We start from the raw sequence: 18,941 nt of genomic DNA, 5'->3' as shown, positions 1-18,941 counted from the left end.
TGCTTTCTTGCTTAAAAAATATCAACCGATCGCGACTTTCTATTTGGAATGGAACTGACCTATTAATGTGCTAGTTCGCTACATAACAGACTTTGATAGATCTAATGCACGTATTTGTTGTATACACATGTAACGTACGTGACGTAGCCGGGAAATTTTAAATGACATTATCGATGAATGGGTTTCTGATCGGATGTCACAACTGCGCATGCGTGAGGAGTGTAAACATTGTAGACTAACAAACATGGCGACGACGTTCACGTCCGTGTACCATAGTGGAGGACGAGAAGATCAGTACCTTGGTACATGGAAGGTTTGTAGCCCTTCATACAAAGCTCGTTTGTCTGTCAGTCCCTAACCATGTTACTTAGTCTGCTTCTCTCGTTTCAGATTGTGGAATGCGTATCGTTGGCGGGCACAGTGGATACGACCGGCATCGAAGGGTAAGATTCGATATGGTCTCGTCTTTTATTCGCTTTATGGAAATGGGAAATAAATCGATTTTGAATTTTGACAAAATGATGTCTTTTGTCGTTCAACTTAATATCATTGCAGTCGCCTTTCGTCCAATGAAAGCAGCAAAATACTATTACGCAGTGGTTTCTTGTGATGATCCTGTGACAAAAATATGTATGAGTCAGAGCTGAGGTGAAAGCCTCATGCTACACCCGGAAGGGTTTCTCGCCTTGTTGACAAATAGAACTATCCAAACCACAGTGTCCATGCCCTTCACTCACTGCTTAGAGATGAAACTGCAGTAATTGATATTCACATAATCATTCATAATTTCTAAAACTGTTATGTCGGGAAAGTAAATCCCTGAGATAGTCCCCAAAAACTGGAGTTGAAATTATGACTTATCAAAAACTAACAATTCGAAATCTTGTTCCTTGGCTTGGAATGTCATTTTCATTTAGAAAAAGGAAATCTCATTGAATTGTCTTCTGTTTAGGCCAGGGTCATTTGGTATGAAACTCTGTGTAAGACCATGCTTCAGTGACAGGAAATCATTATCTTACAGAAAAGATTAATAAATATATAAGTGGTTCGTGGGTTTCATAGGCTCTTTTTAACCCTTTCAATTTGATAAGCTTATTCTCCTTATTTCATAGTTAAAATTACAAGTTGAATATTGATTTATTAACTTTACCTCGCAGTGATTGAGCACATTAAAGGATGCAGTAATTAATTTTCTTTTTTTGCAAACATGAAATTTCAAAATTCAAATGTACCCTATTGTATGCTTTTTAAAAAGTGAAAAGCCAATCTCTGTAAATTACAACGTGGACAAAAATATTGTTGACTGCTGTTTAAGAACAAAATATTTTTTAAAAACAATCATTTAAACTTTTAGTCTTGAGAAATTTATCCCATATCAGCCATACTGTATTCCATCTTTGCGTATTGCAGAGTTATCTTCTCTTGTGAGCAGGTATTGATTGTTACATCATTGGTTTGTGAGAGTAACGTCATCAATTTTTGAGAAAACGATGTAATTTTCTCACACAAACCAATGACGTAACAATCAATACCTGCTCACAAGAGAAGATAACTCTGCAATACGCAAAGACGGAATAGGTGTCTGCCCATAGAATTCTATTTCTTTATAATGAATTATACAAAACACTACTGTTTAACTGATTATGTTGTATATATGTATGGTTTGTTTGTATTGTATAGATCAGAGTTCCACCTGGATGACAGTGGCGATGTGTCGTGGAAAGTGGCAGATGATGTGGATGCTATGCCATTCTTTAACTCTGACACTTATGAGGTGCTCTAAATCTGTTGGCATTAACAGATATATTTTCATCTTTCTCCAAATTCAAGACTTTCATTTTGTTATAATGAACAAAGCTAAACAATTGGGTTTGATTTTACACATTTAAACACCTTACAAAAAAGAAAGTAGAATCATTTTAACACTGGTAGATAAAGAAGAAAAAAGATCTAACACTCTTAATGAAGAAAATGTTTAGTGTTCTGGGGTGGATCCACTAGTGATCCTTACTATAGAAACATAAAAGGAAATAAAAGGATTCTCAACACCACAAGAACAGCTTTGTTGTTTACTGAATATCCTGATGATTGCATATAGCAGTCGAAACATTCCGTAAACAACATGGCTGCTCCTGTGGTATTGAGAATCCTTTAATTTCCTTTAACAGTGGTAGATAATTTGTCATAGTGTTCGAGTAAGTTCATTGTTCATTGTAATTATAAAGTGATTAAGTTTAAACAGCAGTTTAACAAGTCTCTATTTTCAGATGCATTTATGGTCAAATACAAACTTATCTAGTAGTGAACTGTATAAGAATGTATATATCTGGAATTCTTAAATATTAAGCAGAGGAACACATTGTATAGATGAAGATATCCTGAACTCTATAGTTAATGCAATATTGCATAGAACATCATTAAAATAGGTATATGTCTTTCAGATACTTTTTCCACCAGGAAAGATGAACTCTGACCAACTGAAGTTTTTTGGGACTCTTGCAGAACATGTTATTGAGTTCAATGTAAGTACAATACTGTCTATTAGTAAAGTATTTACTGATAACAATAAAACAGATTATATAATGTTCCAAACTATTTTTATATTTTTCACATCTTAGACCTCACAAACTTCATTGTGACAAATGTGTTACAAATACACTACATGTACAAAGATATTATTTTATTGCAAATTCAAATTGAATATTTCAGTTCTTAATATGAAATATGACCAATCTCAAACATGTCTTGTTTCTTGAGGTACATCAATTATATTTCAACTCTTGGATTAAATACCTTTCATATTGTCGTTCATACATGCAGGATTCGTCCCACTCAAAAACACACTTAAATTTGGTATTCATCAGGAGACACCTTGGCATACTGAACAGGGAAGGCTGTCATTAGTATTGGCTTGGTTACCCAATTGTGGTACAGATTTACTTACCAATGCTGTCTTGTGTTACAGGTTGAGATTTCTGGTGAACTGATGCTGCTGTTTTGTGTTACAGGTTGAGATTTCTGGGGAACTGATGCTGTTGTTTTGTGTTACAGGTTGAGATTTCTGGTGAACTGATGCTGCTGTTTTGTGTTACAGGTTGAGATTTCTGGTGAACTGATGCTGCTGTTTTGTTAGACAGGTTGAGATTTCTGGGGAACTGATGCTGTTGTTTTGTGTTACAGGTTGAGATTTCTGGGGAACTGATGCTGCTGTTTTGTGTTACAGGGTGAGATTTCTGGTGAACTAAAGCTGCTGTTTTGTGTTACAGGTTGAGATTTCTGGTGAACTGATGCTGCTGTTTTGTGTTACAGGTTGAGATTTCTGGTGAACTAAAGCTGCTGTTTTGTGTTACAGGTTGAGATTTCTGGGGAACTGATGCTGTTGTTTTGTTAGACAGGTTGAGATTTCTGGTGAACTGATGCTGCTGTCTTGTGTTACAGGTTGAGATTTCTGGTGAACTAAATCTGCTGTTTTGTGTTGCAGGATGAGATTTCTGGTGAACTAAAGCTGCTGTTTTGTGTTACAGGTTGAGATTTCTGGGGAACTGATGCCGCTGTTTTGTGTCACAGGTTGAGATTTCTGGTGAACTGATGCTGCTGTTTTGTGTTACAGGTTGAGATTTCTGGTGAACTGATGCTGCTGTTTTGTGTTACAGGTTGAGATTTCTGGTGAACTGATGCTGCTGTTTTGTGTCACAGGTTGAGACTTCCGGTGAACTGATGCTGCTGTTTTGTGTTACAGGTTGAGATTTCTGGTGAACTGATGCTGTTGACGTGTGACCGATGTTGCATGCTGCAGTGTCAGAAGGTATGACAGTGTTCACTGAACACAGCTTTCATATCAAATATTTGAGTTTCAAATACACTCTATATTCTCTTCAAATTGATCTAAATAGTTCATGTTTTTGAAATTCGAGTTTGTTGTTCATGAGACAATTCCCTGAAAGGAAACACATTAACTTTATCAGCAAGAAAATATGAAATTAGTCTTTTCAAACAAAACAGTTTCACTGTTATGTAAATTCAAATACGCCACCTGTATCCTTGATGATACTTTATCTCCTGCTTGATGTTCTCCCTTGTAATTATACCTGTACTACACAGACGTATACAACTCAACCCTTCACTAACAGGTGTCTACAGACTATTCCAAAGGTGACTGCCATTACACGTTTGGAAGAGCTTTGGACGAAGGCTACTTTTCTGATCTTGTCATCACAGCTGAATCGGGGCATCAGGTAAGACTTGGACATATATTTACAAATAGATAAAACATATTGTTCAATTTGGTGTGGTGAATCCATTGATTTAATTTATTTAATACAGTTCCAGGTGCATTCTCTGATCTTGGGCCTGAGCTGCCCTGAAATGGACTGGTGGCACACGCCCCCACCTCTAACAGGCATACGTGAGGATGTTCTGGGGACCCTGCTCCACTACCTCTACACAGAATGTCTGCCAAAGGGTCTCTCAGAGGAAACTGTCAAAGTCTGCATCAAAACTGTTGGCACACTGCCTGGCATGGACAATTTTATAAAACTGTGCAATGCTTTCCTCAAAAATACTGCTCTTCGGCAACGTAAGTACTAATGTAAAAACTGGCAATAAAATCAGATTATGTAGCCGTATCAATTATCAGCTTAATCTAGATGAATGTAGAGCACATCTCACCAATCTCAATGGTTTAAAAGTTCATATAACTTAAAGATATCAATTATATATATTAAGGTTACTGTTTCTGAAATATATAAAACTGTATATTGTTATATGATTGTTCATCTTGTTTTTATGTTTTTTAATTATTTTATTTTAAGAAATCGTGAATTTGATTGGAGACATGCACACGTCAGCAGATCGGATTATTGAGATGTTTAAGTGTAAGAAAACCCCCATCACACCTGGCACCATTCCTGAAGATGCACTTGCTGCCAATCCTCCACGACTGTGTTATATAATGAAGCAGGCAGCTAGGGAAGCTGCTATAGGTATATACACTATTAAATGCTAATTGAGTCGTTGTCTGTGCCTTTATGTGACTATTTTGATAGAAAGATTAAACCAGAAGGTTTTTTAATGAATGTGAAACTTTTTTCATACAAAAAATATGTTTTGATCATAGTAGACCCACACAATGAGCACTGCATGAATTTTGTGATATTTTGGATACTTTTGATTTCCATAGTCACGAGGAAACAATTTGATAACTCAAACTTCTAAAAGACAAGTAATAAGAATATATCATGTGTTGCAGCAAGCTCCAAGTTTGTTTGTGTGATGATATTGTCTTTGTAACATTGAGATTAAGGCTTGTGTCGAGATGTGTGATGATAATGTGTGTGTAACATTGAGATTAAAGCTTGTGTCGAGATGTGTGATGTTATTGATTGTGTAACAGTGAGCTTAAAGTTTCTGTTTTGAGGTGTAATGATATTAGTTGTAGCGAGCTTGAAGTTTCTGTCGAGGTGTGTGATGATTTGTGTATGTAACTGTGAGCTTGAAATTTGTGTCGAGGTGTGTGATGATATTGTGTACATGTGTGTAAAAGTGAGCTTGAAGTTTGTGTCGTGGTGTGTGATGATAATGTGTGTGTAACAGTGAGCTTGAAGTTTGTGTTGAGGTCTGTGATGATATTAAGTTTGTAACAGTGAGCTTGAAGTTTCTGTTTCGAGGTGTGTGATGATATTGTGTGTGTAAGAGTGAGCTTGAAGTTTGTGTTGAGGTCTGTGATAATATTAAGTTTGTAACAGTGAGCTTGAAGTTTCTGTTTTGAGGTGTGTGATGATATTGTGTGTGTTAGAGTGAGCTTGAAGTTTGTGTTGAGGTCTGTGATAATATTAAGTTTGTAACAGTGAGCTTGAAGTTTGTGTTAAGCTGTATAATGATGATGATAGTGTGTTTGTAATGGTGAGCTTGAAGTTTGTATCGAGGTGTATGATGAAAGTCTGTAATATCTCAAGGTGTGTGATGATATTGTCTTTGTAACATTGAGATTAAGGCTTGTGTCGAGATGTGTGATGATAATGTGTGTGTAATGGTGAGCTTGAAGTTTCTATCGAGGTGTATGATAATATTGTGTGTGTAATGGTGAGCTTGAAGTTTCTATCGAGGTGTATGATGATAGTCTGTAATATCTCAAGGTGTGTGATGATACTATTTGTATTACAGCAAGCTCCAAATTTGTCTTGCTGTGTGACTTATTTGCCAGAAGGAGCGGAGAACTTCCTCAGGAAGAAAGGCATGAGATTATCCGCTATGCCAGATCCAGGTGGGTTGTTAGGTCAAAGGGCCCACGTGTACAACCAAAGTTTATAATGTTTTATTAATATGATTACACATAAATTTACATATGTAAAGCGAATGCACTTTAAGATGTTGGCTGATGTACTAGCTACTGACATTAGAGCTTTGACTCTGAATCTTTGACTATCATAAAACTATTACGAGAGCTACTAAGGGAGTAGTAAAGTGTTGAACTGAATACGAGATATTAAAATCATACTGGATACCTCTGAATAAAACAAATCAATATCCTTTAACCTTGAACTATATCTTCCCTATCCCAACCCAGGACTTAAGATTGTTTAAGGGTACCAAACAAGGATTTAGTTAAAACCAAACAATCCACAAAATCACTTTTTGGAGTCCTGTTGTTGGTTAATTGATTTACTGGAATTTTTAAATTTTGTGTGTACTTTATCAATTATTCAATTTAACGGTATTTTTTATTATTTCCAGGTTGCCCATATTTGTCAAACAGTTGAAAGAATTCTTTGAATCATTCAAATACCAAATGTCATTTGTTGGACCAAATGAAAAACAAGAAATTGCCACATATATTTTACCCGAGGTAAGTTGAAAAGTTTAGTTGTCTCCCTTGTGTAGGCGTACACCACTGCACTACATGGAAACTGGTTGGGTAGTGTAGAGTTTTTCATTTTGTTATTTTTTTGCTGATATAACATGCTATATTCCTTACATACCAAATTTACATTGACAGGTGTAGACATTATAATCCTTGTTAACCCCAATGGTTGATTGCATAGTGAACGTTGTTTACTGATTATATCGACAGGTAGAGAATTATGCTCCATAGTAACCAAGTAAACTGATTATATTGACAGGTAGAAACATTATTCTCCATGGTGACCAAGTTTACTGATTATATTGACAGGTAGAAACATTATTCTCCATGGTAACCAAGTTTACTGATTATATCGACAGGTAGAGACGTTATTCTCCATGGTAACCAAGTTTACTGATTATATTGACAGGTAGAAACATTATTCTCCATGGTGACCAAGTTTACTGATTATATTGACAGGTAGAGACATTATTCTCCATGGTAACCAAGTCAACTGATTATATTGACGGGTAGAAACATTATTCTCCATGGTAACCAAGTCAACTGATTATATTGACAGGTAGAAACATTATTCTCCATGGAAACCAAGTCAACTGATTATTTTGACAGGTAGAAACATTATTCTCCATGGTAACCAAGTTTACTGATTATATGACAGGTAGAGACATTATGCTCCATAGTAACCAAGTTTACTGATTAAATTTAACAGGTAGAAACATTATTCTCCATGGTAACCAAGTTAACTAATTACATTGACAGGAAGAGACATTATTCTCCATAGTAATCAGGTTTACTGATTATATTGACGGGTAGAAACATTATTCTCCATGGTAACTAAGTTTACTGATTATATTTACAGGTAGAGACGTTATTCTCCATGGTAACCAAGTTTACTGATTATATTTACAGGTAGAAACATTATTCTCCATGGTAACCAAGTTTACTGATTATACTTACAGGTAGAAACATTATTCTCCATGGTAACCAAGTAAACTGATTATATTGACAGGTAGAAACATTATTCTCCATGGTAACCAAGTCAACTGATTATATTGACAGGAAGAAACATTATTCTCCATGGTAACCAAGTTAACTAATTACATTGACAGGAAGAGACATTATTCTCCATAGTAATCAGGTTTACTGATTATATTGACGGGTAGAAACATTATTCTCCATGGTAACCAAGTAAACTGATTATATTGACAGGTAGAAACATTATTCTCCATGGTAACCAAGTCAACTGATTATATTGACAGGAAGAAACATTATTCTCCATGGTAACCAAGTCAACTGATTATATTGACAGGTAGAAACATTATTCTCCATAGTAACCAGGTTTACTGATTAAATTTAACAGGTAGAAACATTATTCTCCATGGTAACCAAGTTAACTAATTATATTGACAGAAAGAGACATTATTCTCCATAGTAATCAGGTTTACTGATTATATTGACGGGTAGAAACATTATTCTCCATGGTAACTAAGTTTACTGATTATATTTACAGGTAGAGACGTTATTCTCCATGATAACCAAGTTTACTGATTATATTTACAGGTAGAAACATTATTCTCCATGGTAACCAAGTTTACTGAAGAATTCAAGGCTGCTCTAAACAAAGCCATTACCAAAAATATTTCTGACAAGGAGAAGGGTGAGGAAAAAGGAGAGAAACACAAACATGTTAAAGATGTGTTAGGAAAGACACTAAGACATGTAAGTTAAAAACATTAGATATATTTTATTAAGCAATAGGCAAAAATGCCTTGTGCATTACATAATAACAATCCACATAGGTGGTACAGGTGGAGTGGAACATGAACATGGACAATGAAATATATTTGTAATTGGTATAATACACATACATGCAGCGACAGGTACGAGGACTTGTTTTCAATCTACCCGTATTTAGGCAACCAGATATCCATTACCACATGTTTCATAGCAATCGAGAAAGTACATATTGTTTGTATAATGTTAAAAGTTTGTACCTAAAAACCGTTGTGTTACATATGTGATCGATGGGAGATAACTCTCGATGCCATTAACCAATGGTACACAGTGGTTAAATGTATACACTTGGCTCGGGAATCAAATAAATATTACACGAATTGAGTATGTGCGTAACAAAAATACAGAATTTAGGATAAAGTTGCCAGAAACACATACAGATTAAATACCCAGTCGCCCAGAGTTAATTATTAAAAAGTATATTATTTCTGATCTCGTTTGCCTTGAAAACATAACTTGCTAGATTTCTTACAATTGCAACATTAGATGATGTAATTAAATCCACAAATCTTTTCCTACTATAGTATCTTCTTGGAATGAACTGTGTCCTTACCTCAGAAACCTGATTACATTCAATAATAAAATGATACTCATCTTCTACAACATCACAAAATATACATTTTCTCATCTCATACGGTATTACAATAGGTCTATGCCATCGCTCTACCTCTACACTGAGGTGGCGTGATGATACTCTTAGCCTTGTCAATGCTATTCTAAATTTATGTACATTTACAATATCCAGATACTCTTTATATTCGAAAATGTCACCCAATTGTATGTAAAACCTAGCTCGAGACGACTCAGCCAGCTCAGCATTCCAGTTTTGTACAAAAACATCGCTCACTCTTGTTTTAAACAGACACATAAACATATTTATACTGCCAACAGCCTGCAGATTCCAGACATAACCGAAACCATATGTAAAAAGCACGTTTTTTACTAAGCTTGCCCAATTACTAAAGATAAGAGCAGCATGTTAATAACAGATCCAGCAGCCATGATTAGCTCGGATATTTTCAATAAACATCATTCAAAGTATTTTGTTTATAGAATTGTGCATGCATACAAATAACCAGTATGTGTTAAGCCCCTGATACGGTTCAAGTGTCCTACTTTATTTCTAAAAAAATCACCCAACCTTATAAGCAATTACTTGATACACCTAACTCATGACAGATAACACTCTAATTTAGCTTAAATGATATTATTGAATATCATTACAGTATATCCAAATGTTTCATAAAATATCTTTTCAATGAATCTTGGACCTAATTGCAATTCCTATTAAAAGTATTTTTTTTATATCTTTATGTAAGCACCTCAGGTTCTAGTTAAGGACAGTATGAAAGGCCTGGATGTTCTAGTTAAATTGTAGATTGTTATGCTTTTGAAAACACATATTTCACTTCATTTTATCTTTCTGATCATTTATTATTTATGATATGAGTATTTGGATTTGGACATTTATGGGTTATCATTTTACAGGTTTTACATGTCAGAGAGTTGAAAAAGTTAAAATTCATGCATGATACTGCATCCAAAAAGTTTGAGTCAGCATTCGAAAAACTGTAAGTATAGTGTTTTTGATACATTTTCCTCTGTTTTGCTAACCAGCTATAAGGTATTACCTGTAGTTTTTTTTATGTTGACTGAACATGTATTCAGTTGCAGTAAAAGTGACTTCTTAATTCTGAATTTCACTGTACTTGGAATAACTGTTAAACATTCACAATCTTTGTAATGTAAACCTGTTCAGATATTTAAAAACTATAAGTATCAAGTTAAAAAACCAAAATGAAACAAAAAATTATGTGAAGTGTTTTTTTACTCAATTAGTGACAGATTCAATAGGAAACCAAACGCTGAGAAAATCATTCGTGTGAGCCTCATTATAGACGAACTCAAGGACAGAGAGGTAGGTCAGTGGTTTATGAGAAACACCATTGTCTGTTACAGTAGAGTGGGACAGTGCCTTGGGTCACCCCGAGGGTAACACTGTCACTCAAGGCAATCAGTATTTATTTTATCATACCGAAAGTCAATGATTAACAAACTTTTGTTACGCTGCATGCTTTGAGAGTCTTTATCCCTCAAAAGTTTATCCAAATCACCCAACTTGACATCTTTTACTCCACTGGTATGTACTGGTATCATCCTCAGGTGTGTAGTATACTGTAATTAGGTGCATATCTAGGGAAATCAAACACGTTTTTAGTGTTTATTTGTATTTTTTCTTTCAATTTAAACAACCCGTTGATGATTATGTATTTAAGAATGTCTTTGTATCCACAGGCCCCTATGCTAGTTGGACGAGTTGAACAGCTAGCACTTGTCCTGGAGGAGAAGTTCAAATGGCGACAGTGGAAGTACCTATTTAAACTTGGTTCTTCTAAAGTGGTAGGTTCATTAATAAACTCTTTGAACTGTATTTAGACTGATTTAGGCAAGGACCAACTGTTCATAACATTGGTAAAAACTTTGTTGAGTGAAGTACAAACAAGACAGTCCCATTACTAAGCCATATGTAATATGTATACAAATATTACTGTGTGTAATTCAGGATTGACCTTCATTTTGACGGCGTATACGGTAGTATGGATGCAGTTGGCAACAAACATATTCTATTGTGTGGCTTCGCATTCCATGAAGAATATGTTAGTTGTCAACTGCGTTCATACTACCGTATACTCTGTCGAAATGAAGGTCAATCCTTATATTTACATTTAAAGACATGTTTAAATGCTACAGTACCAGGAAAAAAATGTCGAAGCGGGTTGCCATGATGGTAGCTACAGTAGCCATGGTCACTAGGGCAATATAGTTCCAGTGAATCTACATTGATATGTGAGTAAATTTAGAAAATGTGCAGTGGACAACACTATTTTTTTTCCTTTCATGGTTTTTAAATTTTAAATTTAGCAATATGAGAAGCCCTTCGATCTTTTCTATTCATTTACAATGGTCGTCATGTACGTACATTGACACACTGCTCATGGGATGACGCGGTCAAAACAAAGCCGCCATACGTTACCAACAAAGAAATTTGAACGCGCATCCATGGACTAAGAAGTTTGTCAGCATCCTTTTGTTGTATAATTAGACATAATGGATCCCAAATATGTTCTATGTATCTAGATGGTGAAGGAACCAAGCATTGATTGTCATTGGACTGTTATCTAGCTGAAGTGTGAACGGCACCATATTTAGAAAAAGTATCAATCCGCCGAGCATTATATACTGCGTATACGCTAATTTATACGCAATCAGAGTTTACTTAGCTGAAAAAGGAAGACATGTAAATATTACTTTGTGTAATGCTGTGTGTAATATCTTGTTGTAGGCCTGGGCAGTAAACAAAATGTGTTGTTACAAGGCCACACTAGCCTCCTCCATACAACAGATGGTGGAGATGGTTCACAAGGACGAGTTCACAGCCTCTCTCACTTCCCTCGGTCTCTACTCTGCCGACAAACCCCAAGACGGTGAAACTCCGAGCCAGCCTGACAGGACAACTGCCTCATACGCCCATGTAAGTATGACCCTCATTACGATGATCCCACACTAGACTGATGGGGTTGCTGCTGTATATGTCCATGTAAAAATGAAGGTAATTGTCACTCCAACACAAAAATATATTTGAAAAATCAGACTAGACATTTGTTCACCGGCATTACCGGTAAATTCAACTTTGATTTTAAGCAATATTCTCAGTCTTAAGTTTGAGATAATTTTCTTGGCCATTTTAAACCTATTTTTTTCCCAGTATTTTTATAACTATTTTGAAGCATGAGGTGCATGCAGTGTAATGCTGAGCAAAAAGGCTTTCCAAATAAATGACCTTGAACTACATTCAACATCACAGGGGTCAAATATGCTGAAAACTTCAAACTGATTTTATAAAGAACTGCAATACACAGAGTAAGGATATGATAAACATCTGACCAGTGTAGTCCGGATATTACATTTCAGTATATTGTTCCAGCATCATTAGATAGTGGCTGAGTGATACAGTCCTTGTTGTAGTGTGGATTTAGTCATTACCATGGTAGTTTCTTTCAATTAGTTTGAGGCGTGTTTTAATAATTCTGGAAAATTGTTTTGAAGTGTTACTCTTACCTGTTTGAATTGGAACTGTTATTATTTGTCTACATACATAGATATGTATGTATATGATTGTTTTCTGTTTGTTACAGTTAAGTTCAGTTGAATCCCTTTGTGTTCCTCCACTGGCCAGAAACAGTAAGCTAGCCAAGCGATCAATAGATCTGCTGAAGAAAGGCCAGAAGACAGATATGATGTTTGAGATCATCATTGTTCATGGTAGGTGTCATATTGATATAAAGCAGTTTTACTATGAACAAAAACTGCTAGAGATACATGTCAAAAATCATTACAATCAGGTATATTAAGTATACAGTTATACAAAAGGCTTGCTTATCAAAATGTTCTCAAATTATCAGTATATTCCACCTTAGCTTTTCGAGCTGGTCCACACTTGTGTGTGTAAGATTGATGATAGACAGTACATTGGAAGGAATTGACCAATCAAGGACTTCGTCATACATCCTTTAATTAATTCTAATGAAACGAATCTTCTTTCTAATATTCTGTCTTTCATGTGATATTTTTTATTGAATGTTCTTAGAAAAATCCTATTGTATATCATTTTGAGTTTATAAAAGCTTTTTGTTGTAGTAGAAAATGTAGTTTGTGTGGGTTAACGATGTTTGCCTCGGAACACTGTCTAGTACAGGCATTGATGTATGAGTGTCTCTGTCCTCAGATGTTGGAGACACAGTGATAGACCACACCCATGGGGGTGAGCCTGTAGCCCGTACAGATGACAGAGATGTTGATGTCCACCAGATTCCAGCCCATCGTGTGATCCTCGCCTCCAGATGTAACTGGTTCTGTAGGGCATTGCTAAGTGGCATGAGGGAATCTATAGACAAGTCAGTACTACTCGGGGAAAGTCTCCTCCATACACAATATTTGACAGGCTCTTAAATAGTAATTAAATTAATGTAAAAAGGAACGTTTTAATAATGTTTGCTTTATTTTGCCATTATGTATAATTATGCATACTGTAATTTGACAACATCTATTGTTTCAAATGGTACAATCATGATTATACTCTAGATCATTTTCTCTCCCAGGCTTGTATATTTATATATAATGTTTAAATTATGTTAGATCAGATGATCTGATAAAAGAAATCCATAGCAAGATCCTTCAGCCTTATGTCGCTTCATTTTCTGTCTTGTTTGTATTACGTAATTACAAGTACCAGGAACATGACAGTATCTAATTGCTTATTATTCAGCCAAATAACCTTTATTACTAGTGATTGTTGATAACTTAAAAGTTCTGAGACAAAGTTTGTGGAAGAAAAGTAGTTCTGAGACAAAGTTTGTGGAAGAAAACAAGTTCTGAGACAAAGTTTGTGGAAGAAAAGATGTTACAGGCTTCCTGATTTTACTTAGAAAATAATCAAGATGAAAGAAACAAAAAAATCAGCTGTGTTTTGTATTAGGGGGTGAAAATACAACAGGGCCAGACTGATTCAAACTGTAGACCTCCAAACAGGAAACAAAGCCCATATCCTTATACCATATGTAATTCATATAATTCATTACAGTTCCAATGAAAAGCTACTTTTTTGTGCCAAATTTACTTTATTTGTGTTTTTTGCCTATTAGATATGTATAGATTGTACTGATCTGACAGCTGGTTTTTATTGACAGGAAGATAACAGTACATGATACAAACCCTGAAGTGTTCAACTTGTTCCTGGAGTACCTGTACTCCGGCCAGGTGAGAGTTGAGGGATGTACCACAGAGCAGCTGTCTGACCTCCTCACGCTCGCTGACAGATACGAGGTAAGGACACTGACCGTTTCTGTTAGCTCCTATTGAAGATTACTGGGAATATTGGAATGATGTACATCATTGGAACATCTCTCTGGATTTGTCTTTTTACAATAATTTCAGTTATCTTTGATCAATCAGTATCAAACTTCATACATGGATTCCTTGTCTAAAAGCTTTCTTGGTATTGCTGTTCGGGTCAAAATTTCATAGGTCAAGGTCATTGTTACTATAAATATAATTAAGTTTCTATGCAATAGTTTCAGTTACCTTGGCTCAATCAGCTTCTAATTTCATACAGATATAGGGCTTCCTTCCTTAAAATTCTCGCTTGGGATTGCTTTTCATGTTATAAAGGGCAAAGGTCACCATAATATAAATAGAAAGTAAGTTTCTGCAAGCTTTATTGAGATCCAATGGCTCATTCAAACTTGATTTTTTGCAGGACTACATTTCTGGCAGCACTTTATTGGAATTGCATTTTAGATCAAAATATATCACTGTAATATTTCTCCTCAGAGGAAAGATAGCCATCTTATTATAGACCAATCATAAACCACTGCTCCATGTGAAAAAGGAGTTAGGAAATGCCTGTTCAGATTGAATTGAATGACAGGGAAATTACAGGTGTTGCCATGTTTCTGGACCAGGAGAAAATATCTGTTTTAAGTAAACACATGAATATTTACATAAAGCAAAAAATAAACTTTGAACACTTGATGTTGACAGTTAATGTCACGGAAATATTACATGATATGAGTGCCAGACTTGGTACACAAAGTTGGTTTGGAATAAAAATAATGTAGAAGATAACAAAAAATCGTCTTTTTTTTCGTTTTATGATCATTTGTTTTTCATCTGTGTGAAGAAAAAAATCATTTTTTTCATTCCTGAAATAAACATTCTCTATCAAAAATATAATAACTGATTTTGTGATCTATTATTAATCTATTAATATTGATTTCTTATTTGTGTAGGTGGACACTTTGAAGTTGTTCTGTGAACATGCTTTACAAAGACATGTTGATAATGACACCGCTGTTTACCTCTTTAATCTAGCTGATCAACTTCAGACAAAGTCGTTAAAGGTAAGCTTTCTTTACACCTGTACAACCTAGCTGAATAACTAGGGTGGGGATGTTACAGGCACATCAGGTTGGGGGCCTTGTTGACCTGTCAGTTTCTAGTTTAATCTTGGAGCCTGACATAGTTTTAATCTTAATTGATAACATCAAAATTGGTCATATAACGTGAATTCATTCACAAAAATAAGACTTGGATATACTCTTTCGTAAATTAAAATCTTTGTTTAAAGCAAAACGGTGAAATGAAGTTGTCAACACTTTGTTCTATAGTAGAGCAGCTATTATTGAGAACTGACGTGTCATTGTTTGTCTGCAGGAGAGGGCCCTATCTTACATGGTGGACAACCCCACACTGGCTGAGGGCGAGGTGTACCTGGAGCTCCCGCAACATCTGAAGGATGAGGTACACAGTGCAATTGTCAATGGCAGGTACGATACATCTAATGATCTGTAGAAGTCAGTAAGATTCTTGTTAAACTCTGTAGTTAAGACATTCCTGACATTATAATGGATAGCGTCATTGGTTAGATTTCTCTTGCCTTGTAATAGATATTAACTCTAGTGATAAGATATCTTTACTTGTAACAGACCAATGTGTTGTTTGGATATTTTAGAAATCATCCTGGACAACTCTTTATTTAGCATAGTTTTTGACTTGTAAAAATATTTTCTGTTTTTCATTTGTTTGTACTTTTGATTTCACACAATTGTTTGTTGTAAAAGTTAATGTTGTAGTGTTACATATTTGTATCATCCTAGTTCGACTTCCAAGACGAGGTTACCACGGTCACGCCAGACTGATGATGCCGTTGTTGAAATGATAAATGAGATAGACCTCAACTCCGGGGTAAGTTTGCTCATAAGTGTGTTAACATTTTACAGTTTAACAGTCCTGTAGGTTATCATACAGCTTGTTGGTTCTCACCAGTACTACCAGATGGGACTGTAAGTTTGCGTCGGTCTGTCAGTTTGGTATTTAGTGTATCACTTGGTTCAGAGCGTACCTCATATATTGTCATTCACAATTACCAAACTCGCAATGTAAGTTCCCTTTGGATAAGTAGTATACTAAAATTTTGTCTCTTGTTCCACTGTATACAAATTAAAGTTAGCATGCAATAAATTATCTACGGCACATTTGATAAATTTTGTCATCTACAATTGCTGTATTTCATATGTGAGATCCTCTTTGGATTGTGGAGTCAGCGTCTTGTTCTGAATCCTGGTGTCATTCCCCACTGTATGCAGAGATTTAGTTTACAATGCATCACTTTGTATGGGGTATATCTCTTCTGACACCTACATTTGTTGTATTTGAGTACCTCTAGGAATGGCTGAGTGTTGCGTTCTGATAGTTCACTTTTACTACTGAAACATGACTGGCGTTGGGGGTCTCCTTTGCATTGTTGATGTGTATTTTTATAGTCAATAGTTATATTGAGGGAGATATTTGACTTAATCTAGCAGTAAAGTAAATAACTACACTAAGAAAAAGTTGTGTTTTGTCAGTGTTAAAGTCATGGCTTGTTTTAATGACATATTTTGTTTTCTGTTACTTTGAGGTTGTCTGTTTATCTGCTGAAATACTCTGTTTCTTTACCAGGATGACAGTTCCACATCAAGCTCTGGAGATTTCCAATATGAAGAATTAGAACATGACCGTGGACGGATGGATCGCTTTGTTTCTGAACTACGGGAAGTAGTGGGAGACGAACCATCAGATGAAGAACTTGCTTCTTTATTATTGTCAGCAGACTTTGATCTTAACAGAGCTATCAATTTCTTCTATGCTAGCTGATACTCCACTGTTAAACATTTGATTGAGCTAGTAAAAAAAGTGTTCATTTTAGGCTAATGTAATGTCTGAGAGGCCAATACACCATATCTGATAACACAAGTATACACCTGTACACCACACCTGATAACACAGATATACACCTGTACACCACACCTGATAACATGAGCATATACATGTACACCACACCTAATAACAAAGGTATACATCTGTATACCATACCTGATAACACAAGTATACACCTGTGAACCACACCTAATAACAAAGGTATACACCTAAACACCATACCTGATAACACAGGTATACACCTGTACACCATACCTGATAACACAAGTATACACCTGTACACTATACCTGATAACAGAAGTATACACCTGTATACCATACCTGATAATACAAGTTTATACCTGTACACCACACCTGATAACAAATGTATACACTTGTACACCACACCTGATAACACAAGTATACACCTGTACACCACACCTTATAACAAAGGTATACACTTGAACACCATACCTGATAACCCAAATATACACCTGTATACCATACCTGCTACCCAAAGTGTACACCTGTCTACCACACCTGATAACCAGAATGTACACCTGTACACCATACCTGATAATCAAAGGGTACACCTGTACACCACACATGATAACAAATGTATACACTTGTACCCCACACCTGATAACCAACGTGTACACATGTATACCATACCGGATAACCAAAGTGTACAGGTGTACACTTTGGTTAACAGGTGTGGTGTACAGGTGTAAACTTTGGTTAGCAGGTATGGTGTACAGGTGGCCACTTTGGTTATCAGGTTTGGTGTACAAGGGTACACTTTGGTTATCATGTGTGGTGTACAGGTGTCCCCTTTGGTTATCAGGTGTGTTGTACAGGTGTTCATTTTGGTTATCAGGTATCGTATACAGGTGTACTCTTTGGTTATCAGGTATAGTATACACGTGTACACTTTGGTTATCATGTGTGGTGTACAGGTGTCCCCTTTGGTTATCAGGTGTGATGTACAGGTGTACACTTTTGTTATCAGGTGTGGTGTGCAGGTGTACACTTTGGTGATCAGGTGTGGTGTACAGATGTACACTTTGGTTATCCGGTATGGTATACATGTGTACAGTTTGGTTATCAGGTGTGATGTACAGGTGTACACTTTGGTTAGCAGGTATGGTGTACAGGGGTACACTTTGATTATCAGGTATGGGATACAGCTGTACACTTTGGTTACCAGGTGTGGTGTACAATTTGGTTAGCAGGTATGCTATACAGGTGTACACTTTTGTTATCAGGTGTGGTATACAGGTGTACACTTTGGCTCGCAGGTATGGTATACAGGAGTACACTTCGATTATCATGTATGGTATACAGCTGTACGCTTTGGTTATCAGGTGTCGTGTACAGGTGTACACTCTGGTGTACTGCTGTATTTCCATCCCTGATAACCAAAGTGTCCACCACACCTGATAACAAATGTATACACTTGTACCCCACACCTGATAACCAGAATACACCATAT

At 35.9% G+C, this 18,941-nt stretch overlaps 1 protein-coding gene across 1 annotated transcript; it reads left to right on the top strand.

Annotated features, from left to right (window-relative positions):
- Positions 1 to 221: 221 nt before the first annotated feature.
- Positions 222 to 17,992, top strand: LOC110451171. Its single transcript, XM_021499041.1, has 22 exons — positions 222 to 313; positions 391 to 443; positions 1,681 to 1,774; positions 2,442 to 2,522; positions 3,740 to 3,805; positions 4,131 to 4,235; positions 4,324 to 4,576; positions 4,812 to 4,982; positions 6,163 to 6,262; positions 6,733 to 6,844; positions 8,420 to 8,578; positions 10,142 to 10,224; positions 10,493 to 10,571; positions 10,949 to 11,053; positions 11,997 to 12,185; positions 12,850 to 12,976; positions 13,440 to 13,608; positions 14,401 to 14,536; positions 15,502 to 15,612; positions 15,926 to 16,038; positions 16,369 to 16,456; positions 17,213 to 17,992. The coding sequence occupies exons 1-22, from the start codon at positions 245 to 247 to the stop codon at positions 17,405 to 17,407; spliced, it is 2,658 nt and encodes an 885-aa protein (XP_021354716.1). The 5' UTR covers positions 222 to 244; the 3' UTR covers positions 17,408 to 17,992.
- The last annotated feature ends 949 nt before the right edge of the window (positions 17,993 to 18,941 follow it).

This window comes from Mizuhopecten yessoensis, unplaced genomic scaffold, assembly GCF_002113885.1.
Source record: "Mizuhopecten yessoensis strain PY_sf001 unplaced genomic scaffold, ASM211388v2 scaffold5859, whole genome shotgun sequence".
Lineage (NCBI taxonomy): Eukaryota > Metazoa > Mollusca > Bivalvia > Pectinida > Pectinidae > Mizuhopecten > Mizuhopecten yessoensis.
This window is presented reverse-complemented; position numbering and strand designations above follow the sequence as displayed.